Source organism: Cydia pomonella, chromosome 7 (assembly GCF_033807575.1).
Source record: "Cydia pomonella isolate Wapato2018A chromosome 7, ilCydPomo1, whole genome shotgun sequence".
NCBI lineage: Eukaryota > Metazoa > Arthropoda > Insecta > Lepidoptera > Tortricidae > Cydia > Cydia pomonella.
Genome location: NC_084709.1, coordinates 12,027,806 through 12,055,171, shown reverse-complemented (window position 1 = coordinate 12,055,171; position 27,366 = coordinate 12,027,806). Strand labels below are relative to the sequence as shown.

The 27,366-nt window shown below is 38.1% G+C and overlaps 1 protein-coding gene across 2 annotated transcripts in view; it reads right to left on the bottom strand.

Moving 5' to 3' along the window:
• The window catches only part of LOC133519814 (ATP-binding cassette sub-family G member 8), a 107,605-nt gene that overhangs the window by 7,135 nt on the left and 73,104 nt on the right, over positions 1-27,366 (bottom strand). The window contains exons 3-12 of one of the 2 annotated variants that reach the window (XM_061853925.1): positions 9,111-9,179; positions 8,685-8,823; positions 7,209-7,340; positions 6,760-6,900; positions 6,404-6,548; positions 5,287-5,483; positions 3,667-3,817; positions 3,110-3,265; positions 2,513-2,704; positions 1,419-1,688 (exon numbers count right to left, since the gene is read on the bottom strand). In XM_061853925.1, coding sequence (XP_061709909.1) covers positions 1,419-1,688; positions 2,513-2,704; positions 3,110-3,265; positions 3,667-3,817; positions 5,287-5,483; positions 6,404-6,548; positions 6,760-6,900; positions 7,209-7,340; positions 8,685-8,806 — 1,506 coding nt within the window. In that variant the 5' untranslated portion in view covers positions 8,807-8,823; positions 9,111-9,179. Of the gene's footprint in view, positions 1-1,418; positions 1,689-2,512; positions 2,705-3,109; positions 3,266-3,666; positions 3,818-5,286; positions 5,484-6,403; positions 6,549-6,759; positions 6,901-7,208; positions 7,341-8,168; positions 8,646-8,684; positions 8,824-9,110; positions 9,180-27,366 lie in introns of those variants that run through there. The other variant, XM_061853926.1, reaches the window with a different exon arrangement.

The following is a 27,366-nucleotide window of genomic DNA, read 5'->3' as shown; positions in this document are numbered from 1 at the left end:
TTTCTTATGTCCGCCTCATTCTGTGTTCGTCACTCATTCTTTATTCGTCTCGATCGCTATACGTCCCTATCGTCTTAAGTCCAATTATGTAACCTGTCTCTTTCTTAATAAGTCTTTTTCGTTTTTCGTCACGGTCTTCCTATGACTCATTCTTAATTATTCCCTTTCGATTTTGCTCTCATTCACTTATTCGTCTCATTTTTTTCATGCATTCGTTATTGGTCACATTCATTTTCAGTCTAATTCTAAGATCGTTACATTCGTTTTGCGTCTCGGTCGCTATGAATGCAGTTATTTTTTCAAATGAAATAATGTTTATCTTGAGAAAAATTTGCTATCTTAAGTATCTAAGTCCTAGACCCTTCAGGGCCCTCATTTTTTTCCGTTCTGTATATGTCCCCTAAACTTCAATTTGTTTATCAATTCCGATCCGGAGGAGATATGAATAGCAACTAAGACCTACGTAGTACCGGACGATTAGCGAACGTGCCCAAAAAAGAACGGAACGAGTTACCACTAAAGACAAAAAAAGAGTGAGACGAATAACGAAAGTGACTAAGGATAAAGTGCGAATGATACCAAAAACGAGAGACACAAACAAAGACATAGTCCTAGGAAGACCGTGACGAAAAACGAAAAAGACTTATTAAGAAAGAGACAGGTTACATAATTGGACTTAAGACGATAGGGACGTTTAGCGATCGAGACGAATTAAGAATGAGTGACGAACACAGAATGAGACGGACATAAGAAAGAAACGAAAAACGAATGGGACGGATTACGCTGATGCCGGTACTTCTATCTGTACATATAATGCCAGTGACTACTTATTGGAGAATCGTTTTTTTTTTGACATGAAGCACGAACATTTGTGCAAATATTTTTATATGTGTATGTAGTGAGAATTAGTGGCTACTCATGCATATTTTTTTTGGAGGTGTACCTCCGCGAAAAGTAAAAAAAAATTGGAAGGAAAAAAATATTTTTATTTTTTGCAATGAAGTTTAAGGACAGGATGCTGGTAAAAAATATGCATTTTGTAGTTTTTTTTATTGTTATCAAATATAATTTTGTTTGGTTCACATAACTTGAATCGTTTATAAAATATGACACTTTCAATGATACCCTAATTATTTTACGTTATCCTGAATAACTCGCAAACAAAAGAGAATCGAGATCTGATGTTAAGCATGGAGGGTCCTTAGGACCTCACAGTACACTACCAGAAATATCGACAAAATCCGTCGTTGGGGGCACTTCTTGTTCGCTTAGCCTGCTAGACCCTTTATAATAATAACCTAGCAACTGTAACGTGAAGTAGCTATCAAACAAAAAGTTCTAGGTTCATATACATGATAAACATATAATGGAATATTATGTTTTGCACAACACAAACCCATTCCCAATTTGCGACTTACCTTTGTAAGCATGGCAAAGATCTCATAAGTCGGCGGGTGTAACGACATGATCACAACGCGCCCGCCGCTCGCCCAGTTCCTCAAATACTCCACCAGGAAGAAGGTGTCGAAGATATCCATCTCCTTCGTGGGTTGGTCCAGAATCAGGATGGCCGTATCGAGTAATAACTGGCAAGCGACGTTGAGCCTTCTGATCTCTGATCTTGTTAGACGCGCTACGTTTGTGTCTCGGACTTGGTCAAGACCTAGTTCCTCTATTAACCAATTAATCTGGAACAATTGAAAGTTGTGATATTGAACCATCTGAGTTCAACTTTTATAGTAGGTTCCGCAGAGGGCTTCTGAGAATCAGGGTAACAAGTATGTAGGAGAATGCTTAATATTTAGGTATACTTGTATTCTCCGGGATTTGGTCGCAGATGAAGCTCCTATTAGTGATCCTCGTAACGGATCGAAATGTCGAGTTGAACCTACCTCAATTACGTAAGTGTAAGGGATCATTGCAATATATTTATTATATTAATTTATGAAGCGGTGGTGGCCGAGTGAATATGACGTTCGACTTTCAATCCGGAGGTCGCGGGTTCGAATCCTGGCTCGTACCAATGACTTTTTCGGAACTTATGTACGAAATGTCATTTGATATTTACCATCAGCTTTTCGGTGAAGGAAAACATCGTAAGGAAACCTGCATACATCTGCGAAGAAATTCAAAGGTGTATGTGAAGTCCCCAATACGCATTGGGCTAGCATGGGGACTATAGCCCGAGCCCTCTCGCGCATGAGAGGAGGCCTGTGCCCAGCAGTGGGACGTATATAGGCTGAATTATTATAATTATTTATATAATTTATTTAAAATTTTATTGCACTTAAAAACGTTCAAAAGGCGGGCCTCATGGCATTCTTCACCAGTCAACTATAGCGGGCCAAACAAACATGACAAGATGGGTGCAGGCAGTGATCCCACCAGCGCAGCGTTTAGAAGCTACATGAAAAGCAGAAGTGATTTAGTTTTGATATGGACTTACAGCTTTAAATTTTCAGCTTATGTCCCTAGTTGTCCGAACATCACAGGATCAAAAATCAGAACTTACCCGATCTCTATCATCCATCTTGACCTGGTGCTGATTGTTCCTCGGCCGCCGCAGCGCCGCGTGAAATCGTAGTGTGTGTTCAACCGTCATGGAGGGACAGAGAGACGTGTCTTTTCGTACGTAGGCTGCTACTTTACGAAGCGTTGATGACGCCACAGGCTGGCCGTTTATGACTATATCGCCTGTTAGTTTCTGCAACAAGATGAAGTGAAGATAAAAATCCCTACGTGCGAGTATAGCATGAAAGAGAAGAAATACAATATTTCATGGTGTTTATTCTCAAGATACTTATGTATATACCATATCATCTTCGGCGCTGGGCTCCGATTGAAGCCGTACCTACGCTATACGCGGCGTGCTGCGTTAAGTATATACTCGTAATATGTATGTTCCTGTCTTCTCATGCGGTAATGAGGTGACGCTATACAAAAAAAATACCTTAAGTGTAAATCGGAGACCAACGCTTAACTAAAAGAAATGTATAATAAATACCCTTCATAGACCGGTTAGAGTAGCGGTAACCCGTTGTCTCAATATAATATAAACACTATGATGTCGCTTCTCGACTTGCGGATAATGCCCATAAAACTATCTAACCTTTCTAACGCCAGCCAAGACGTCCAACAGGCCCGTGGCCTCGTGCTGCGACGTGGCCAACACCGCGAGGATCTCGCCGGACTTCACCTCGAAGCTGAGCCCCGACACCAGCAGCGCAGATTTGTTGTCCGGTGCAGTTATTTCTAAACTATTAACCTGTAAGTAGAAACAAGTACTTATCCAGCAGCAGCTCATATGCGTGTTGTAAACGCTGTATGATGCACGTACAAAACATGCTTCCGCTGTTGTCACTAATTATAATCATAGCTAGTTGATGGAAATTGAAACTTTGCATTTATCGCAAGTAATACTATACTAGCAAGTATTCTCTTCTGCGATTTCTAGTAGTCGTAGGACATCATTCAGCAACGTACCATACAGTCATTAATTAATTAATCATTACTGTCATTAGTCGTTACCTTAGTCTTAGGTAGTCGCTCAAATATGACTATGTTCTCTTTTTTTTAGGTGTATACTGAGGACAAAGATGTAACACGAAGTTTGGCAGAGAAACAGAGTTCCCAAAACAATTGTCAATTAAGACCACTCATACTCACATAATAGTTAGGGTAAATGTAAGCGGAATGCGTGTATCCATCTAAGTGGTCCCCAGGCCGTAGGGTGGACTGCTTCCTGGACTGCGCCAAAGACATGTGACTGCCGGCTTTTGACATTCGACCTCCGAGGTGGGATGCCGCCATCAGGTAACTGTGAAACAAATGAAGGTTAGAAGTGTAAACAAGCGAGAAATTACCATTTCTGCGGTGTTTTTACTACCGTATGACGCCACGACGCCAGCATCGAGAAATGTAGGTACGTATCTACGTATTTTTGGTAGTATAACTCCAAGGTATGAACGTGTCTGTAATGCCAAGGGAAGAAACATTAAATAAACTTCTTGAAGTTAATTTGAACGTGCACTTCGTCTTTTCACCGCTGAAACTAATTTTACTCAGCTGTAGAAGCTCCTTTATGTACAATTAGGTATCATTGAATACCTAATAGGTACCTTAGGAAGGTTACTACGGACACTATGTTACCTGAGTTTTACTTAATCTTGGTTTTATTTAATAAATTAGCGCGAATTATTTGTAAAAAACAGCCCGTGTGAAGTGTTGTATACGATAACAATGGCCCAAATCTAATTTTTAGCGTTAACTCGACCGCCTGCCATTGTCAAAATGCCTGATGCCACGTACTCTGTGGCCATTGTTAAAACAATGGGTAACTACAATAAATATACTCACGATAACAAGCGATGCAAAACAACGACATTGAAATGTCAAACACTTGTTAATGGGTCGTACACGTATTTAGATTATAATTTATCTTTTTTTTCTATACCGATGTATAGAAGGTTGGCCAATATTTCGCTCAACGGATTAGCACTTCGGATATGTTTATACCTAAGTGTTTTTATTATGTTTTACATACTTGTTTGTTGACTCTTTTCAGTTTCTAATAGTTAACCACCATTTTGAAGATTCTCGAAGTTGTAGGGGTGGTTTTATGACCGATGTCACTCAATAAACACTCACTCTTCAGTTTCGGGTATCAATCATATTTTATACATTTTTTTTTGCACCAAATCGGCTGACGTTCACATACCTGGCTGCTGCATAGCTGCCCAACAGAGTATAGGCACCTACCTCATCATTACAATTATGCGATTAGTGCGATGTGGCCGGGCCTCTACACCGTGTTTTTTTTTATTTCCGTTAATTTCAAGGGTGCATTCCTGAGCTTAAATTAAGTAACTTTCTCAAAGACACGGGTATTCTAATTAACTCCATTTCGCTCCAAGCGTATACATTTGCTTTAGGGCCTACAAATTGATTAGTGTTTAGTACAAGTTTATAGATTTGCTACTAAACGTAAGTACTATCTCGGACGATCGATGTTCGAAATGACATTGATATGTCCCAGTTTTCAATTGTTTGGTTGAATTAAACGTGATGCCCGTGTTACAACAACGCTATGTGCATCATTTAATTACTTTTTATAAAATATAAAAATGAAATGTTTTTTTTTGATAATTAACTATGCCATTTAGTTTCCTTAAACGCACTTACACATACCCCGGAGTTAATGGGATTCAATAAAACCCGGTGTATACCCAGCGGGATGACCTCACTTTATCCTCTAGAGGAATACCTATCTCTAATCAATGAGTTTACCTCTGATGGTCATTGTCAGGCACGAAGTCAGCTACACTGTTCCTCCGATGGCTATACGAGGGTCGGTGTGGTCGGGCCTCTATGCCCAGCAGATTGGCCTCGCTGACGGATTTATGCCTAGAGTTGGTCCAATGGGGCTCATTTCTGAGGCCTGCTTGCTGCATGGCTACTAGTGGGACGCCGGGGCCGCCCTGAGGCTGGAAATAAAATAAAAAATAAAATTACAATTACCTTCAGAACTATGTGCTAAATAAAAAAAGACATACAATATGAGAAAGGTGAGGACTTAGAGCGTTTTCGCATCATCCGGCCCGATATCAGATATCGGATACGCCTAAAAATAAGCATTAAGTAAAAAAGTGTCTTTATATTTGTTGCATACTTAATTATTGTTTTCATTTCTTATGCTCTAAAAGTGGCTCATTGTTGTTCTACGAAGTGTGCAGAGAGTGATAAGTTTCTACACTAGAGCATTTTATATTCCAAGTACTGTTTTTTTTACGATAAGCATTAAAATTTGGATTATATGAATTTGTTGGACAGTTTCTATTCTTGATGATCAAACGAACTTCTTGAAGTGAAGTTCGATCGATATTATATGAGTCACTTCATTTGAAGATATAATTTTATATTAAAAGAATGGTTAATATAAAATTATATCTGAAAAATGAAGTGACGAAATATAATAATATTTAACTCCCCATTCCATAGATAACGATACTTTTACCTAAATTGTTAATTGAAAGTCCCCTTTAAAAGTACTATGTAAGTTTATACTTATTTTTGAATACACGTGTATTTTATTCTCCTCGTGGTCGAAATGAAAAGTAGAGTGTTTAACTCGGGTGAAAGGCACCATTTCAGTCTTGGACTATCCTGTCATCCCAATGGTTAACAATCTACTATTGTTGTTGAAAAGAAAGCACTAATGCAAAAATAAAAAGGACTTGACGCCATAAGGATGTCAGTTATTTTTCTCCATAGGTTATCGGATCGGACATTGTGAAAACGCTCACGGATGACATCGCCTTCCTGTCGTACTATAAAATTTATGAACATCTATGGATAATTAATATCATAAGGCAATGTAAGTAATGTATACTTATAGTTAACTTACTTGATAGGATGTGTGCAAATGCTGCATTCTAAAATCAGGATCCGAGCGGTATTTGCGGCTATATTTATAGTTTGTAGAGGTTTCATTGTCGGAACTGTCGTAGCCTGATGATGTCTCGCGTATTCCTCTGCTTTGCCTTTGGATCCTGTTAAAAATAAAAATATGATTAAAATGTGAATTCTAGAAATATGACACATAGGTATACCGTCCGTATACCGTCCCTTGTGCCGTCATTAGTGGAACAGGCACCTGAACTCCAAGTACATATACTTAACCTATGGATTTCCTCGTGATATACGTGGGACATGTTAGTTTTCGATTGTTTCATTGGGACCCACCTATATGATTGGTATTACCTGGGTACCGGTTTCATTCCACTGCCAATCGAGGTCTTGGGTTTCGGCGTCCCAGAGCGTTGTGAGCCGTTGTGGTTCGGCGGAAACACTCGAGGCAGTCCGAATTTGAGATATGTGTACATGTTCGAACCAAGCGCTGATCTGTGGAAGAGAGTAATGAGGTTTTGGTTGAAAAAAAAAAAATGTGTGTGCTAGGCTATAACGTTTAAATATATCCAAAAGATGTCAAGTTATCGCTATGTAGATATCATTACAAATAGTGGCACTTAGCTCAGTCCTGTATACGAATCTAAAACGTTACATCGTCCATCAAATGCAAGGCAAATGTGAATTGACATTCTTCATTGAATGCTTAAAAGTTTTGCAAATTCGCTAGTGTGTTCCATCAATCAGTTAAATTATGTGGTAGTACGTATTAACGTAGTAGGTAGAAAAGATCTTCATCTTACTTAGGTCCATATCTGGGATGCGATAAGATGGACTGCACAGTGGTATCTCTGAGCTGGAAGTTTCCATAAGGCAAAGGGCTCTTGTCGGTGCTTCCCAGCGCGCTGTCCGTGAAATCAGAGTTCAGATTTTGCCTGCGGAAAATAACACTTGAATGAGCAGTTCTATGAAATATTTTTCAGTCTATTTGAAGTCCATGAGTTCCACTCAAAACGGCGTCCGCGATGTCAATTCATTATATTAGATTTAATGGGGTGGTAGACCATGGATTCCTATTAATCTCGTCTATATTGTATAGGAAGGTTGGATTCTACCTGTAGATGGAAGGAGGAAGGGTCGGAGTGCATGGCGCGCGGGTCGTGGGCTAGCGAGTTGAAGTTGGAGCCCCAGCGCCGACTGCGACACCATGAGCCTTGGCTGAGATCCAGAAGCGCTAAGATGATGAGAATGTGGTCTACCTATAGATGGACCACGCGTGCAGATCCTCGGAGTGCATGCCGCGCGGATCATGGACGATCTGGTTGGAAGGCACGGAGTAGTGCCGCTCGCCGCCGAGCCCCAGCGCCGACTGCGACATAATGAGCCTTGGCTGAGATCCCGAAGCGCTAAGATGATGAGAATGGGGTCTACCTGCAGATGGACCACGCGTGCAGGTCCTCGGAGTGCATGCCGCGCGGGTCGTAGACAAGCGAGTTGGAAGACATGGAGTATTAGCACCGCTCGCCGCCGAGCCCCAGCGTCGACTGCGACATCATGAGCCTTGGCTCAGAACCCGAGCGCTAAGATGATGAGAATTGGGCTCTACCTGTAGATGGACCACGCGTGCAGGTCTTCAGAATGCATGCCGCGCGGGTTGGAGGACACGGAATAGCGCCACTCGCCGCCGAGCCCCAGCACCGACTGCGACACCATGAGCCTTGGCTGAGATCCGGAAGCGCTAAGATGATGAGAATGGGGTTTACCTGTAGATGGACCAAGCGTGCAGGTCCTCGGAGTGCATGCCGCGCGGGTCGTGGACGAGCGGGTTGGAAGGCACGGAGTAGCGCCGCTCGCCGCCGAGCCCCAGCGCCGACAGCGACATAATGAGCCTTGGCTGAGATCCTGAAGCGCTAAGATGATGAGAATGGAGTTTAGCGGTAGATGGACCACGCGTGCAGGTCCTCGGAGTGCATGCCGCGCGGGTCGTGGACGAGCGGGTTGGAAGGCACGGAGTAGCGCCGCTCGCCACCGAGTCCCAGCGCCGACTGCGACATAATGAGCCTTAGCTGAGATCCCGAAGCGCTAAGATGATGAGAATGGGGTCTACCTGTAGATGAACCACGCGTGCTGGTCATCGGAGTGCATGCCGCGCGGGTTGTGGACGAGCGGGTTGGAAGGCACGGAGTAGCACCGCTCGCCGCCGAGCCCCAGCGCCAACTGCGACATCATGAGCCTTGGCTGAGAACCCAAAGCGCTAAGATGATGAGAATGGGGTCTACCTGTAGATAGACCACGCGTGCAGGTCCTCAGAGTGCATGCCGCGCGGGTCGTGGACGAGCGGGTTGGAAGGCACGGAGTAGCGCCGCTCGCCGCCGAGCCCCAGCGCCGACTGCGACATCATGAGCCTTGACTGAGATCCTGAAACGCCCAATAATATTTAGATTAGATTTTCAGATCTTATGGTAAATATTTGTGATGTTGTAAGGCAAAAGGTGCTATTTTGTACATGTGTGATGGTTGAATAAGGATAATTTTTAATTCAATTTGTATTTCAGTTGATAATCTGAGTGTTCTTTAGCTTATACGAGATATTAGGAGAAAGGGAAATATAGAGAAATTAACCTATGTACTCGTGTCTCATGGTGTCTACTCATAGTAAACGTTAGCAAAATAGTTCAATAGATAAATATCAATAATTAAATTACCTGTGTCATCCCTGTAGACTACTGAAGCAAACGGAACTCTTCAGATTACGCATGGCCACATTCGATCATCTGTAACAAATAGACTCGTCTATTAGAACCATAAGTATTCGGTATTTAGATTATTATCAAGAAGATCCGCTATCAATATGTTCAAATTAGTTCAAAACGATAGTCTTTGTTTGGTCGAAGAGCGACTAGGAAAGCGGAACCTGCGAAAGGGAATATGTAACGCTTGTAGAAGAAACCAAAAAGTACCTACCGAATACTTTGTTTATCTGTCTGTAACTTTTGTAGGGTGGACGGGATATATTTTGTGTAAAACGCAGCTAAAAAATATATATATGTAATAAAGCACTGAACACCACGTGGTCGGAGCTTCAAGTACAACTAGTAACAATGATAGGAAAGAATTGTCTGCCCCTATAAAAAAGTTTACATTCATAAGAATACGTCGGTGGCAAACAAGCATACGGACCCGCCTAATGGTAAGCAGTCTCCGTAGACAGCTCAGGTGTTACATGCGCGTTGCCGACCTTAACATTCCGCACCTTCGTTGAGCTCTGGCAAGCTTACTCAATGGCAGGAACACAACACTATGAGTAGGGTCTAGTGTTAATTCACAGTGCCCATACCTCTCTTTCGGAGGTAGTATGAGGACATACCCGGGTCCATTCACTGTGCCCATACCGAATTTTATTTATTTACCAAACATTCCGGGTAATACAACTCTTGCAGGAAAGCCTGCACGAAAGGGCATATCTGGCACGTCCCATCGTTTGATTCCGAGGCATTGACCTGCCTATCAATGCCACCGACGACAGTGACCTTATCCACAGCTTATTAAATTAATAGATACCATCGACACATTGGTCACATCCTATAAAAAAGTTTGTCGGATCCGATGTCGAATTGTTGAGGCCGTGGTTGCGTCACCGGACGCCACCGCGACGATCGTCACGCCAATCGCTAGATCTCATTGTTGTTGTTACGCAAATCGCATGTGTGTCAGTAGCACTATAGGTTATGCCACGGTCTTCTGCGTTGTGTTGTAGGGATATAATTTAAATACCAGTTTATTGACTTCATATAAACGTCTACGCTAACCACCAAAGTCCAAAGCTCCCAACTATGGTCCAGTGACTGCTTACCATCAGGCGGGCCGTATGCTTGTTTGCCACCGTCGTGGTATAAAAAATAACTATGGTCCACAAATAAACTCTAATTTTTACAAGATTTTATTTAACTGGACATATTCTTATGGACTTTTTTTCAAATCTTACAAACCATTTTTCAACCGCATGCTGATATCCGAATGAGCAAAAATTTTGCATAGATATGTAAGTCGGGTGACAATGCAATATTATGGTACCATTGAGCAGCCGGCCTAGCCAAGGTGACAATCGCCATCGCTTCGACAACGAAACGCTTTGTGTCTCTCTATCACTCTTCCATATTAGTGGGACAGTGACATTTGCGTTTGATCGCTGCATTCGCTACGAAGCGCAAGCGATTTGCACGTTATCTACGCGGCCTGATCTGATGATGGAGACCGGAGGTGGCCATAGGAACTCTGTGATGTTACAACCAAGGCTCGGAACCGATTTATAAAATACCGGTAAAAATCGGTTTATTTCGGTTTTCATCCGAACTTTCATAAGAACGCGAACGTTTTAAGAACTTTAAGGTAATTAAAAAACAACGACGAAACGGCTGGCCGGCCTGGTGGTGTGCCATGTAAAACATAGACACCGACCACCGACATAAAAAGAAACCGGTTTTTATTTCTCTTAAAAAGTTCTCTTAAAAACCGGTTATAAATAACGGTTTTTCGAATGAAACCGAAATTAAAAGGTTATTGCGCCAAGTACACGTAAACGGTTTGGAAATTTAACCGTTTTCGAGCCTTGATAACAACGCAACCTAATTGTGTTTGGGGTTTTTTTTTTAGACTTGTCTCGATGAGTTGCCTGTGGTAAGAAAAGTAGAGTCACCGACAAAAGATTGTACCAAAAATGTAATTTTTGCCAAAATGTTATTTTTTTTCAGGTGTGTCTTTTACAATTTTTTTATTATATTTTACGGTACCTACACAGTAAGATGGATCTGTGTCTCTATTCTTAGATAACATATTCATGCATTTGGCGTTATTCTATTTTGTTGACAATGTCGAGTATGCCTCCGTTAGAACGCTTTGTGCTAATAGGTAATTGATAGGTCTGAAAAGCCTAGTCTGAATTTGCTATTTTCCCGATTACTTTTTCGTATGTAGACAGTACAATACATTAGCTAATAAAGTTTATATTAAGTATAAGAAAGAAAGTGTAATTGTAGCGTCTTAATATATTTGAATGGCCTATCATGATGTTTCTAAAAGGGATCCCAAGTCACTTTGATGTTAAATAACTGCTATTGGTTATTTGACTGTAGTAGGGTGCTCGTCTAACTAAGAATATTTGCATAAATAAGAAAACAAATGAATGTTACTTAATGTCACATTACCTACTCACATTGTAAGAAGACATACGGAGGATACATAAGTAAGTACCATCAGCCGTAAAAGTGCATAGCGACTTTATCAATGAATTCATTCATAATTTCTCCATGCAATTTCGCAGCTCACTGTACATAGTAAGAGGTCAACGACGTTTGTATTTTTACCCAACTGCCCTAGAATGCAGAGCAATGCTTTTCGTGTATTATCTTTCAAGCACGACATTAAAATTGAATGTGTTTTTCATTAGTCATACATGCATGAGAGTGGATAGCTGGATAGTTGTTGTTCTAAAAAGTGTGCAGAAAATTATACGTTTCTGCGCTAGAGCACTCTACTTTGAAAGTACGTTTTTTATTCTCTTTTTTACGATAAGTAATTGAACTTTTGGTTTTAAATGGATTTTTTGTACAATTATCATTCTGATAATTAACTCTCCATTCCATAAATAACGATATTTTTACCTAAATTGTTAATTGAAAGTGCCCTCAAGAAATACTACTGAAATTTATACTTAGCCATGTTTTTTAAATGCACATGTAAGTATTTTACTTTCTTCGTATTCGAAATAAAAAGTAGAGTGTTTAACTCCGGTGAAAGGCACCATTTCAGTCTCGGACAATTGGCGCTCTTAATGCGTTTGAGCGCCAAACTACCTCGACAGAAATGGTTGCCTTTCATCCCTTGGTTAACAATCTACTATTCTTAAGTACGCCCTAAAGTTAAATCATCTTAATTGTAGTAGCTTAGTAACATAGTGTAGATAGTATTAATTCATATCTTATTTACGCAGTCGGTTTGATTCGGGTTCCGATCTTCCGACTTAGACATCGCATCGGATAATAATAATGAAAAGGTCAAAAACCTTCGGAAAAACCGGCCTCTTTTCTGTGGACATTATGAAAGTTAAGGTTTAGGAACATTTCACTACGGCAATCATCATGTAGCTTTTAAGATCTAGGTTTAAATATGTCTAGAAGGGCATAGCGAAATTTTACTTTCAAGTCCACAGAAAAGACTCATACCTTTAACACGTTCTAAAAAAGTTTTAGACCCGCAGGAACTGCAAACTGTCGCTCGAACTAGGTACTAGCTGTTCGTCAATCAATGTCATATCGAAACTCTGATATCGGACATACATCCGAGGGTGTGAAATCTAACCTCGCTAAACGTCGGAACAACACACGAGCACAATAGCCTAGAAACGGCTCTATTTGCTTGTCATAAAATTCTTGAACTAGACCTCCACATCATACCTACTTCCGTGGGACTCAGACGCATTGTGTTAAATTTCTTCACTTGTTGCACTTCTGTGTAGGTAAAACCAACCTAATCACTAAAGTAATAAGGTCTTTGCATGGGTTGTTGTAAAGAAAAGTTAGATTGCCACCTATGTCTGATGCGTGTTATAAATTGCTGCGAAACTGTGAATCATTGTGAATAGATCGTAATTTGCTTATTCATGGGGATGTCTTGTTTTTTCGCGTAATTACGTGATGTGAGAAATGCTTCGATGTAAGTATTTGACATCAATTTCAATTGCCATTTCTTAATAAAAGCGAAATATTACGATGCGCATATTTTTTGAACAATTTCTAACCTACTTAAACTTCATTAAGTACGTTTCCACTCTATTTTTAAATGCCATCTAGGTGCTATTTTTAATGCTTTAAATAAAAACAAATTCATAACCACATTTTTTCTATATGACTTTACTTACAAATAAGACGAATTTGCAAGTGTTATATGCAAACTATGTTTTATTTAGAAACTATATCATCGAATCCTTGCGTGTCTTGGAATGTCCACCATACTCGATCATAAACAAGCTAAACAACCAGTATTTCCAGTTCATCTGCAGATGTCATCTGATTGGCATGTATTGCACATCATAGATTAGTATATGTTATTACTGTAATTGCACATTACAATGCAAAATGTCTATCCGGACCTAAAGTAGGTACTTGCTTTTCCTGAGGCCACTTGCAGACCCTCACCCCATTCGGGTATTCATACTTGACACTTGTTTTACCGGTAACATTACCGGTCCGTACCTACACTCAAGGTGTGTTGAAATTATGGTAATTATAAAGGGTATGTAATGGTACGTTAAGTTTGTGTAGGGTTTAATTCGAAAGCTACACGGTTAAGCATTTACTAGCTAATAGTAGGATTCGAGAAAGTTAAGTAATTGCATGTGTCGATACCTTTTAGACGCGGGCGTTAGCCGTGTAGGGAAAATACATATCTTTAAAATTGGCGATAACGAACATTAATAGTACATTACTATAGAGGACAGGAAACGAAGGGTTGCAGGCGAAGTAGATATAGACGGATAGGGATACGCAGCCGGCAACCCCGTTTCTCGCCGAGATTTGTATGCTTTTCTCAAACTTGCGATGAAATAATAAAATAAAAAAGCGGCCAAGTGCGAGTCGGACTCGCCCATGAAGGGTTCCGTACCATTTATGACGTATTAAAAAAAAATTACTTACTAGATCTGGTTCAAACCAATTTTCGGTGGAAGTTTGCATGGTAATGTATATCATATATTTTTTTTAGATATTTCATTCTGTTATTTTAGAAGTTACAGGGGGGGGACACACATTTTTTCACTTTGGAAGTGTCTCTCGCGCAAACTATTCAGTTTAGAAAAAAATGATATTAGAAACCTAAATATCATTTTTGAAGACCTATGCCTAGATACCCCACACGTATGGGTTTGATGAAAAAAAAAATTTATTTAATTTTTATGACGTATTAATAAAAAAAGCGGCCAAGTGCGAGTCGGACTCGCGCATGAAGGGTTCCGTACCATTTAAGACGTATTAAAAAAAATATACTTACTAGATCTTGTTCAACATTTTACCACTTTGGACACACACTTTACCACTTTGGAAGTGTCTCTCGCGCAAACTATTCAGTTTAGAAAAAAATGATATTAGAAACCTAAATATCATTTTTGAAGACCTATCCATAGATACCCCACACGTATGGGTTTGATTAAAATTTTTTTTTTTTAATTTTATGACGTATTAAAAAAAAACTACTCACTAGATCTCGTTCAAACCAATTTTCGGTGGAAGTTTGCATGGTAATGTATATCATATATTTTTTTTAGATTTTTCATTCTGTTATTTTAGAAGTTACAGGGGGGGGGGGGACACACATTTTTTCACTTTAGAAGTGTCTCTCGCGCAAACTATTCAGTTTAGATAAAAATGATATTAGGAACCTAAATATCATTTTTGGAGACCTATCCATAGATACTCCACACGTATGGGTTAGATGAAAAAAATTTTTTTTTTAAATTTTATGACGTATTAAAAAAAAAACTACTTACTAGATCTCGTTCAAACCAATTTTCGGTGGAAGTTTGCATGACAATGTATATCATATATTTTTTTTAGATTTTTCATTCTGTTATTTTAGAAGTTACAGGGGGGGGGACACACATTTTTTCACTTTAGAAGTGTCTCTCGCGCAAACTATTCAGTTTAGATAAAAATGATATTAGGAACCTAAATATCATTTTTGGAGACCTATCCATAGATACCCCACACGTATGGGTTAGATGAAAAAATTTTTTTTTTTAAATTTTATGACGTATTAAAAAAAAAACTACTTACTAGATCTCGTTCAAACCAATTTTCGGTGGAAGTTTGCATGACAATGTATATCATATATTTTTTTTAGTTTTTTCATTCTGTTATTTTAGAAGTTACGGGGGGGGGGACACACATTTTACCACTTTGGAAGTGTCTCTCGCGCAAACTATTCATTTTAGAAAAAAATGATATCAGAAACCTCAATATCATTTTTAAAGACCTATCCATAGATACCCCACACGTATGGGTTTGATGAAAAATGATTTTTTGAGTTTCAGTTCTAAGTATGGGGAACCCCCAAAATTTATTGTTTTTTTTTCTATTTTTGTGTGAACATCTTAATGCGGTTCATAGAATACATCCACTTACTAAGTTTAAACAGTATAGCTCTTATATTTTCGGAAAAAAGTGGCTGTGACAGAATCGGACAGACAGACGGACATGACGAATCTATAAGGGTTCCGTTTTTTGCCATTTGGCTACGGAACCCTAAAAACGGAACCCTTATAGATTCGTCATGTCCGTCTTTCTGTCCGATTCTGTCACAGCCACTTTTTTCCGAAAATATAAGAGCTATACTGTTTAAACTTAGTAAGTGGATGTATTCTATGAACCGCATTAAGATGTTCACACAAAAATAGAAAAAAAACAATAAATTTTGGGGGTTCCCCATACTTAGAACTGAAACTCAAAAAATCATTTTTCATCAAACCCATACGTGTGGGGTATCTATGGATAGGTCTTTAAAAATGATATTGAGGTTTCTAATATCATTTTTTTCTAAAATGAATAGTTTGCGCGAGAGACACTTCCAAAGTGGTAAAATGTGTGTCCCCCCCCCCGTAACTTCTAAAATAACAGAATGAAAAAACTAAAAAAAATATATGATATACATTGTCATGCAAACTTCCACCGAAAATTGGTTTGAACGAGATCTAGTAAGTAGTTTTTTTTTAATACGTCATAAAATTTAAAAAAAAAAAATTTTTCATCTAACCCATACGTGTGGGGTATCTATGGATAGGTCTCCAAAAATGATATTTAGGTTCCTAATATCATTTTTATCTAAACTGAATAGTTTGCGCGAGAGACACTTCTAAAGTGAAAAAATGTGTGTCCCCCCCCCTGTAACTTCTAAAATAACAGAATGAAAAATCTAAAAAAAATATATGATATACATTGTCATGCAAACTTCCACCAAAAATTGGTTTGAACGAGATCTAGTAAGTAGTTTTTTTTTTAATACGTCATAAAATTTAAAAAAAAATTTTTTTTCATCTAACCTATACGTGTGGGGTATCTATGGATAGGTCTCCAAAAATGATATTTAGGTTCCTAATATCATTTTTATCTAAACTGAATAGTTTGCGCGAGAGACACTTCTAAAGTGAAAAAATGTGTGTCCCCCCCCCTGTAACTTCTAAAATAACAGAATGAAAAATCTAAAAAAAATATATGATATACATTACCATGCAAACTTCCACCGAAAATTGGTTTGAACGAGATCTAGTGAGTAGTTTTTTTTTAATACGTCATAAAATTAAAAAAAAAAATTTTTCATCAAACCCATACGTGTGGGGTATCTATGGATAGGTCTTCAAAAATGATATTTAGGTTTCTAATATCATTTTTTTCTAAACTGAATAGTTTGCGCGAGAGACACTTCCAAAGTGGTAAAGTGTGTGTCCAAAGTGGTAAAATGTTGAACAAGATCTAGTAAGTAGATTTTTTTAATACGTCTTAAATGGTACGGAACCCTTCATGCGCGAGTCCGACTCGCACTTGGCCGCTTTTTTTGCCATTTGGCTACGGAACCCTAAAAACTACTGTAGCCGCCGTGCAGGTCAGGATCTCGACGACTTAAATAAAACTTCGATTTATAATGAAGTGAAGTATAATCTTCCCAAAGGTACTGATTTACAAGGGTTCTTGCCAAAACGGTTCAATGTAGAAAGTAGGCGTTGATAGTATGGAGGATGATGAAAGAGTGATTTGCAATATTTGATTTGATCAGTACAAAAGGTTTAGATTTAAATGCTTCCAATTGGCCGCGATACAGATTATGTGGAGCGCTCCTATTGGTGCTTTTAAAAAGCCTCCGAATACTAGCCGAGACCGACGGCTGCGTTTAGCTACTGCATTGATTTTTATATAATAATAAGTTGCATTCGCAACAACTACTTACTAGATCTCGTTCGAACCAATTTTCGGTGGAAGTTTGCATGGCAATGTATATCATATATTTTTTTTAGATTTTTCATTCTGTTATTTTAGAAGTTACGGGGGGGGGGGGACACTTTTTACGACTTTGGAAGTGTCTCTCGCGCAAACTATTCAGTTTAGAAAAAAAATGATATTAGAAACCTCAATATTATTTTTAAAGACCTATCCATAGATACCCCACACGTATGGGTTTGATGAAAAAAGTAAGTAATTTTTACAGTACATATGGGGCTACTTTATAGCAGTAGTGCGAGAAGTAGCATATTAAGTTACTGTGTCGAACATTTAAAGGGCCATATGTACTGTAAAACGTTGTACGATACATGTGCGAATAGGTAATTCGCAACTCGTGTCGATTTAAAACACTCCCTTCGGTCGTGTTTTAATTTATCGCCACTCGTTTCGAATTTCCTATTTTTCGCACTTGTATCGTAATGTACTATTTTGAGTTCAGTTTTAAGTATGGGGAACCCCCAAAATTTATTGTTTTTTTTTCTATTTTTGTGTAAACACCATAATGCGGTTCATAGAATACATCTACTTACTAAGTTTGAACAGTATAGCTTTTATAGTTTCGGAAAAAAGTGGCTGTGACAGAATCGGACAGACAGACGGACATGACGAATCTATAAGGGTTCCGTTTTTTGCCATTTGGCTACGGAACCCTAAAAATAGGATGATGATGATAATGATGATTGTTTCATGTCCTAATGTGATAGGTTCATTCAGTGCTTCGGGTTTCAAAGGAGAACGAAAATTTGATTATTTTTAAGTTTATTTTTTCAGAAAGTTTTTTTTCAGTGTTGCAGAAATCTTTATAGGGCTGTATCTCCTAAACCGTGCGTTGTAGCGAAAAAAGAATAAAATTTTCGTTCTCCTTTGAAACTCTTCAAATAATATTTAACAAACACAAAAAAGAAAAAAATAGGTTTTTTAAGGTTGAATGCATAATTTGACGTTTAAAAACAAAAGAAGGTTGCCTTACAAGCCTAGGTGTGTAAGGCTGTATGAAATTCCTTTAAATATCATCTTCACTCATCGCACCTGATATGTGGTATTTCCGGACCTAATTTGAAGTAAGTCATGTCAACATTTCATTACAAGTTTGAGAAAAATAGCGTTATGTAGATTCACATTTTTACTTTGGAAATTGGCAAAAAATTGCAGGTTGCAGTAGAAACGGAAAAGGCTATTATAAAAGGTCTGTGTGAAACTGTCTTCGGCTATTGTAAAGTAAATAATATAATCAAAACTCCCTCTTTTACGAACATAGCTAGAAACGGAAAGAGATAACCATGGAGTATCATGCCCCTAGCACTAGGCGCCCTTCGGAATATTAATTTATTTCCTTCACGAAATGATCTGATGTTCGAGTCGTGAAGCCTTGGTTACATAAGCCCAGTGGGCGCCTTTGTATGTAAATGACTAATTACACATTACCCACACGAGTCTCAGTTCTCGCCGACTTTCATACGTCACCAGGGACCACCTAATGTGGAATCCTTTGAACGATCTTTAATCTTGGTTCAGCATAAAAAGAAATGTAAAAAAATTGTGCCTGTATGTTGCCATCCCAAATCTTTCAATCATATGGCGGAAAAAGCTAAATTGTGAGAAATAATACCAACCAAATGATATGATAGAAGTTTCCTACGCAAAATATTTGATTTCACAGGCGCCAGATTGAGCCCAGTTATTTTTAACTGCTATTGCAAATGCGCGGCTCTGCACCATAATGCAAAACACATTCATCAACTCGCAACTATGTATAAAACAAACAAACAAAATTACGTTACATCAAAGACAAATACTTGTCAGTTACACCAAAGACAAGGTAATGTAAAGACTGGTGGTCTCCACATAAAATACAGTTTTTCTTAGTGAACAGCAAACTAATCAAATATTCGCAATTCGCAATTTACTGTGTAAGGCATATAAAATGTAAATATGTATTGTAGATATTCTTGTAAAACAATAATACAACAGATCAAGTCTAAAAGCCAGTCGAGACGAGACTATTTTCGCCCAATCTAATTAAATTGCCTGATCAAATCAGGTGGTGTGGACGAAAAAGTGAAGTTGGCTCGCCGATCTCACTTGATTTGATTTTATGATTTTGACCGACCGACATGCGGTCCAAGAATGCCAATTTTCGAGGATAGTATGCGCGTTAGGGGGTATTTTTATAATTTCGAGTGCTCGAATATAACTATAAATTTAAAATTAGTGGTTAAATTGTCTACGTGTGGCCGCTAGATGAGTTTGACACACATTTTTTTCCTGATCAAATCGGTCATCCCGTCTGGACGGGCCCTAACGTTTACTCGTCTCTGGTTAATATCTATATGCGCAGGCGCGCCTTGGTTTATGCAACGCGCGTCCTCCAAATTCCTCCTCTGAACCTACACGCGTGCTTGACGAATTAGTACCTGCTTGGAAACCTTGTCTTGAAGTTTAGCTTGTCAAATCTGTTTGTTATTTTACTGACCTGTGATTAATGCTGTCTAGCTAAACTTGACGCGGCAAATGATGATCCCTATGATAGTTCCTCCAATTCGCTTTCGGATAGACTTAATTTAAAAAATAATTGAAGAAATAGGGTTTTACCGTATTTTTATTACTTAATTGTGACATTTCTAAGTAAAAAAATGTGTACACCAAAAAAGTTCAAAAAATTGTTTATAGATTGAAATGACTTATAGATTAATTTATTATGGTGATTTGCTAGTTTACCATAAAATTAGTTAATGAATAAATATTAGTTACAAAAGCCCAAGGAACTTAATACTTAATAGGTCGTAATCGTAACAAAGGCAAAGTATTCGTTTCAGAAGGACGAAGGTTGTAAAGCACAAAAAAGACCGCGTCTTACTTCCTACGTAAGCACATAGGTATTTACATTTCTACATATTTCACTTGTTCTTTATTGCCGTAAATGCAGTTAGCATGTAAATTATGTATTATAGTTAAATTGCTCATAATATGTATGCGTATGTCCGGGCTTTTCAATCAAAGAGAAAAAGGCGGAATAATGCGGATTTTAATCTTATACATAAATCAAAGTTTCATTTTGAAAGTCCGGCAGCAAAAGGTAAATACAATAAATAGTAAGCTCAACATTTTAATTACTTTTAATTTTCCTCAGTTAATTTAATTTAATAGGAGGTAGAAAGACTTGATACGAGATTCTATCAACACCAACTGGCTGATTACGGGGACCGTATTCCAAATGACATAAAGTGATGAAGATGGTCATGATCATACTTGACAAATTTTCACGGGAAATCGTGTAAAAAATACTTCGGCTAGACTGAGCTCTCAAAGCTTTTATGGAATGAGTAGTTAAATTTGCTTTTCATTATTTTTGTAGTTGATTCTATGGGAAAAGTTTATCATGACCGCTAACATCGAAAATCGTTATCTGCCTCTGTATCACATTCGAGCGACAGTGAGGCAAATAACGTTTATTATCGACGTTGGCAGCAGGTCCTCAACCCCTAGGCTATCAGTAATAACCCAATATAGAACAATGATCATCCGGACGAAGATGTAACTTGTGGCTCAAAACTCATCGAACATGGTTTAAAGAGTTTAAACAGAGCACACTCTATATTCCGCGCGGCTGTGTTTAAAGTCCGCATACCCCATGCGGACCGTCATGATAGCCGAGCTCCGGTGGGAGATAGCACTGGAAAAAGAAGAAGAGTGATACCGGTACGTTGGGTGGGGCAGAAACTTTATTCACAATATGTTTAGCTTTCCTTGGAAATGTCTCGGGCGGTGCAGGCTGCATCTCGCAGGCTATTTTTACACGGGACGGTATGCGGCCGGCGCCCCCTGGCCATTGACCCCGAGCCATTGTAAGGACTAGGGATAATGCACTTTAAATTGCCAGCCCTTTAATGCATTTGTGATAGGTTCGTGGAGATTTGTGCGAATCCGCTAGTGGTCAACTTTGCTGGTGTTTGTTTTACGTATTGGTATTTCTTTTACGACGCGACGGTTAAATTGAAACTATTAATTGTGTCTAAAAACCATAGATATAAGATGATCTATGATCTGAGTTAAAAACACTTTACATGCTTAGATTATTATAGCATAGAACCGAATGCTCAGTAAATATTGACTAATACATTTTTAGTGATACTTAAAGCGTGGTCTGAAAATTTTACTAAATGTTAAAAGAATATTCGTAAAGTATTACCTATATCTTATAAATGGCAATGAACCATGACAATAATTGGCATTGTTAAATAATTGAATGAATAATACCTGACTACTTACGACGATAGTATTGACATATAATACAAAATAATAGCAACAATCTCCAGACTGTCTACAAAAGAATACAGGGTACCTTCGGACAGTACGAACAAGAAAAAATTATGTTCAGCGAACTGACCTGCGATTGTCCCGTGAGCAGCATTTGCATTTCAAAAATCTGATCCTGGTTTGCAATAGGGTAGTCTGAACTCAGTGCAACTCGCTCAAGATAGTCAGACCAAGATAAGTTGTTAGCAATTTTGATAGCCCAACCTCTGCAAGTGCTAACTAAACGTCATATTTTCATTGAAGTTTGACGTTTAATAGTACATTATGATACAAGTGTGGTAAGTTGGTCACTACACACGATATTGTGCGCGCGAGCTGCAAGCGAGCGCGCAATAAGAAAGCCGATGTGTGTAATGACCATAGCACACGCGTCTCATACGACGTTTTTCAACACACTTGCGAAGAAAAAATAAAACTTATAAATTAGATTTATTTTGTCAAAACCGTAAAAGTACCTACAATTTTCAAAATGGTGGCTTACAGTTTTAACATCGAATAATTGCACCAAAGCGAGCTGGGCTTGTAGGCATACGAGGTTGTAGGGTGGGTGAATAAGTATTCACCAGTTCATTGAAGTAAGCAAGCCGATGTGGGTAATGACCAATGCACACGCGTTTCATACGACGTTTTTCAACACACTTGCGACGAAAAAACAAAACTTATAAATTAGATTTGTCAAAACAGTAAAAGTACAATTTTCAAAATGGTGGCTTACAGTTTTAACATCGAATAATTGCACCAAAGCGTGCTGGGTTTATAGGCACTTATTCGCCAGTTCATTGAAGTAAGCTGATTTTCCATTGAATAAAAGTTTCATATGCCGCCAATAGTTTTCACCCGATTTTGATGATAAAAGGCTATCGTTCTCGGCTCTTGCCTCTATTAGTATTACTGGCAACGTCAATTTTATGTGTTCTTCATTTTCAATGCTTGAAAATGATATTTTCTTGAATATATAAACTAAAAACCTGCAAACTATTCCAATTTTATGACAAATACGGAAAATGGCTGGCACGTTTTTTTACGCACGATTCCAATGCGCGCGCAAGGCAAAGGCGCGAACGAAATCGATAAACAGCTAAATAAAAAAATGTAAAAAAGCTAATATTTTCGTATTTCTATTCGACGGATGGAGATCAAATCGATAAAATGTTATGTTTATTCATTAATGTAATTTACGGGATAATTTAATCTATAAATTATGTTTAGTGTGATGAAAACCTCTTTGAACTAACATTTGAAACCTAATAGTCGGTTAAAAAAAATGTATTACTCGACCAAATTAAGAAGATTCCGTTTCTATGCATATTATTAGCAATCAGTTACCTTCTTAACTCAGTCGGATAATAGAATCAAAAAGCACGAGTGTTATAATATACTGAAAAAGCACGCGTGTTTAATATCTAGGATTATGAGCCAAAAATTGATGGAATAAAACGTCGTTTTGAGCAAGTGTGTTGAAAAAAATGTAAAAAAGCTAATATTTTCGTATTTCTATTCGACGGATGGATCAAATCGATAAAATGTTATGTTTATTTATTAATGATATTTACGAGATATTTTAATCTATGAATTATGTTTGGTGTGATAAAACCTCTTTGAAGTAACATTTGAAACACCTAATAATTGGTTAATAAAAAAGTATTACTCGACCAAATTAAAAAGGCTCCGTTTCCATGCATATTATTAGCACGAGTGTTATAATATACTGAAAAAGCACGCGTGTTTAAAGTGACGGCAACATCGACCGTGACGTGAAAAATAGAATAAATGCGGGATGGATGAAATGGCGACAGGTCTCTGGAACAACTTGCGATCCACGAATGCCCCTTAAACTTAAGGGGAAAATCTACAGGACGATCGTGAGACCTGTTGTAATATTTGTAATGTATGGATCAGAATGCTGGGCGACGAAAGTGACGGATGAAAGAAGAGTGCACGCAGCGGAAATGAGAATGTTGAGATGGATGTGTGGAGTGACGAGAAAGGATCGGATTAAGAATGAGTATATAAGGGGAAGTTTGAAAGTAGCACCGGTAGCGGAGAAGATAAGGAGTGGTAGGTTAGCGTGGTATGGGCATTTAATGAGGAGGGATGAATACCATATACGAAAAAGAATGTTAGGAATGAATGTTGATGGACGGAAAGCGGATGGTAGACCCAAAAAACGATGAGTGCTGAGGTGACGCAAAGATAGAGGAGAATGGAAGAGAAGAACATGTTGTGCCGACCCCACATAACGTGGGATAAGGGCAGGAGGAAGAAGAAGATTATGAGCCAAAAATCGGTGGAATAAAAACGTCGTTTTGAGCAAGTGTGTTGAAAAATAACATTTTAACTGTCTGGGCGGTCAAAATCCCTGCCAACTTATCTTGGTCTGACTCTAAATGCAAATAATGGAATCAAGATAAAGATCATCATAAGATCCGTCTAATGGATATTGAAAGATTAAGCTCAATGGTTCAGTAACAGCCTATCTACACTTGCCTTAAAGCAGAAGTGAATAATAATTGAATGTGTGTTATGAAACTTAAAAAATATTTTTATTGTTTATGGCTATACCCGTCTTCCCAGGTGCATATTCAGCAAGATTTAAGGATATAACAAAGCAAATCGTCACTGATTTCTTGTTGTACATGAAAAAAAAATATGATGCATTATTTATATTGTTACCCAGTATTTTAATAACTAAGAACAGGTTTCAAAATGAACAAAGAAATGACATGCCATTTGTAATAAGCGGATAAGAACATAATTCACTCTGCCTAATTACGACATATGTCAAATACCATAGCTTGACATATGTCGTAATTAGTTATTAAGGTGCACCTGACAATCAAATAACCAAGCGCAAAATATGCTGCGTCAACTCACAGCAATGTAGCACGAGGAAGGACAAAAGTCCCTTTGTCTATTCGACTGTAATGACAGTTGGTTACCCACGCGAGTGACTAAGGCTGGCTGCCATATAAGAAGCAGGATTACTGGTTTTCATATGAATATACATATATATGAAATGAATAACGCACGAAATAGGTTAACAGTTAAGAGAAAGTAAAGTTTAACCTGAGACCATAGAGTAAAGATATTAGACCAAAAAAATATGTGGTGATAACAGGACAGGAATTCCACTAGATGCTATCTCAAAACTGTCATAAAACGTGCAACTTGTTCGGAACTCTGGATTTTATATATTTACCATATTTTTTCTTTGGACAAAGTACCTTGGTAAGTACAAGTAGCCTCGGTGGCCACATAACATAAACCTTATAAGTATTAATCTAGAACTTAGACTGAAACCCGATTTGACCAAAACTAGCCAATGAAAATGGCAGATAAGTTAAATGTGAAGTATAACGTAAAGTCTTGTCAGAAAAAGAAGTACCTAGCTCAGAAAACAGATTAGCTATCCTAACAATGTGATGATACTTCCCATAATATCGACTTAACTACAACCTTCCCAATCATGCATGTGCAGTGTAGTGCATTTCTTTCGCAGCACACGCAAACTGCACCGCGCAACTGAACATGCACAATGTTGCCGCCAACACGCCTAATAGGCAAAGGTTGTGAGAACCGTTACGCTATCAGCTTTTACGCTAAAATGTATCCGATTTTTTGCCCGGCGTTACGATAACAATTACGACATAACAGTATTGTACAATTGCAGCTAATCCATTCTTTAATGAAACCGGTTAAAGTGAGCAGCGATAGGAACGCGTATACAATTTAATATCTATGTAAATTTAAGAACGTGTGTAGGCCGCGATGACGATGACGATACATTTTGAGTTATTTAAAAGGTCAGCGAAGCAAGGAAAGAAGTATAATAAAAACACAACAAAGAAGTAAGTTTGCTTTATAGTATGCATACTTTTATATTTAATTTAATGTACACCGAGTACCCACTGATGAAGGTCCGGTGCGCTTACTGGGTTCTAATAACAGACAAACTAATTGTTTTATGTATATAGAGTACGCTCATCTATATCATCGCCTCGGTACAGTCAAGTGTAAAAATATGGGTTTACGCAACTTACTCAAAAATATGTCGCATAGCTCTTAATTCGCTGACATTATAGCTATGGGACATATTTTTGAGCAACTTGTGTGCACCCATATTTTTAAACTTGACTGTACTACCTACCTAATTGCCTTAGTAAGTTGGACTACGAGTAATTCCTCGTCGAATGAAAGTGTAGGAAACTAGGTACAACACTAACACGTTTCTTTATTGCAAAAATAATAAAGCGACCATGCCAAATAAGGCCGTTACGAATTCTTCCCGTTATTCGAGATCAATTACGTCTAATTTAGAGCTACATTATGATTGAAATTACAATTCGCCGAGATGACTTCATTTTACCGGTTTGTCCATAAATACTTATAATCGTACCTAACGTAAAAATAATTATTCCCAAACCATCATTTAGTCTACCGGTAGTTTGGCTCTACTACGATCTCTACTACGAGCGCGGAGTGTTCGTCAATTATGTAATTTACTAAATACTTCCGTGTACTGATACCGGCGTTTATCATTGTTATCCTTTCACACACTACAACAGACCAACAAGATGTCATTGTTAAATAATTATATAGGTGACAACACAACTAACTACGAGTAGGTAACGACACACCTATGTCTACATAGCGAGGTTGTTGGAACCCTTCCTAGATGAACAAATGACAAATTCGGGCGATAAAAATTGTCAACTCCATTGATGAATTCCAATGCTGTTAAGTATACGGTGGAGGTAAGATCATCTCTTGAGATGATATTAATATATTTTATTACCAATAATAAATAGGTAGGTTATAAATAGGCATAGGTCATCACAAATATAACCGTCGTCGTAACAGTCACCGTCGAAAGTAACGAAACGTGTTCTCTGCGAAAAGGAAAAGCAAGATTACAGCCCATTTTTAGTGTATAAAAATGCATTTACTCCCTAATGGTCGTTTGCTCATTTAACTTGTGCAGACCCGTTCCACCTGACATTTATCTTGCCCATAACAGAAATGAAACAAAAATGACACATGCATTTCTTAGAAATATTATGCTCGTAAATCGACCATTCGCTGCATCTAGTGTTTGCAAAGTCATTCAGGTCATCGGTTCTTAGAAAGGACAGATGAAATGAAAAGCTTTCGCTTTTTATTATCTCCTATCCTATAAGTCGCTAAAGAACCAGTTCAGAAAATAAGTATACACCGTGTTTTATTGAATTCCGTTAACTTCGGGGTATGGGTAAGGTAAGTAAGGGTAAGTACGTTGAAGGAAACTTAATGGCATAGTTAATTTAAATAAATATTTTTTTAAATGTTTATAAAAAGTAATTAAATGTTGCATATAGCGTTGTTGTAATGTAACACGGGCATTACATTTAATTCAACCAAACAATTGAAAACTGTGACATATCAATGTCATTTCGAATTCGAACATTCGTCCGAGATAGTACTTACGTTTAGTAGCAAATGTATACACTCGTACTAAACACTAATCAATTGAGGCAAGTGTATACGCTCGTAAGGGCCTTTTAAGATAAAAATAATTATTTATTAAATATTGATTATCTCCGAAATGGATTTAATTAGAATACCG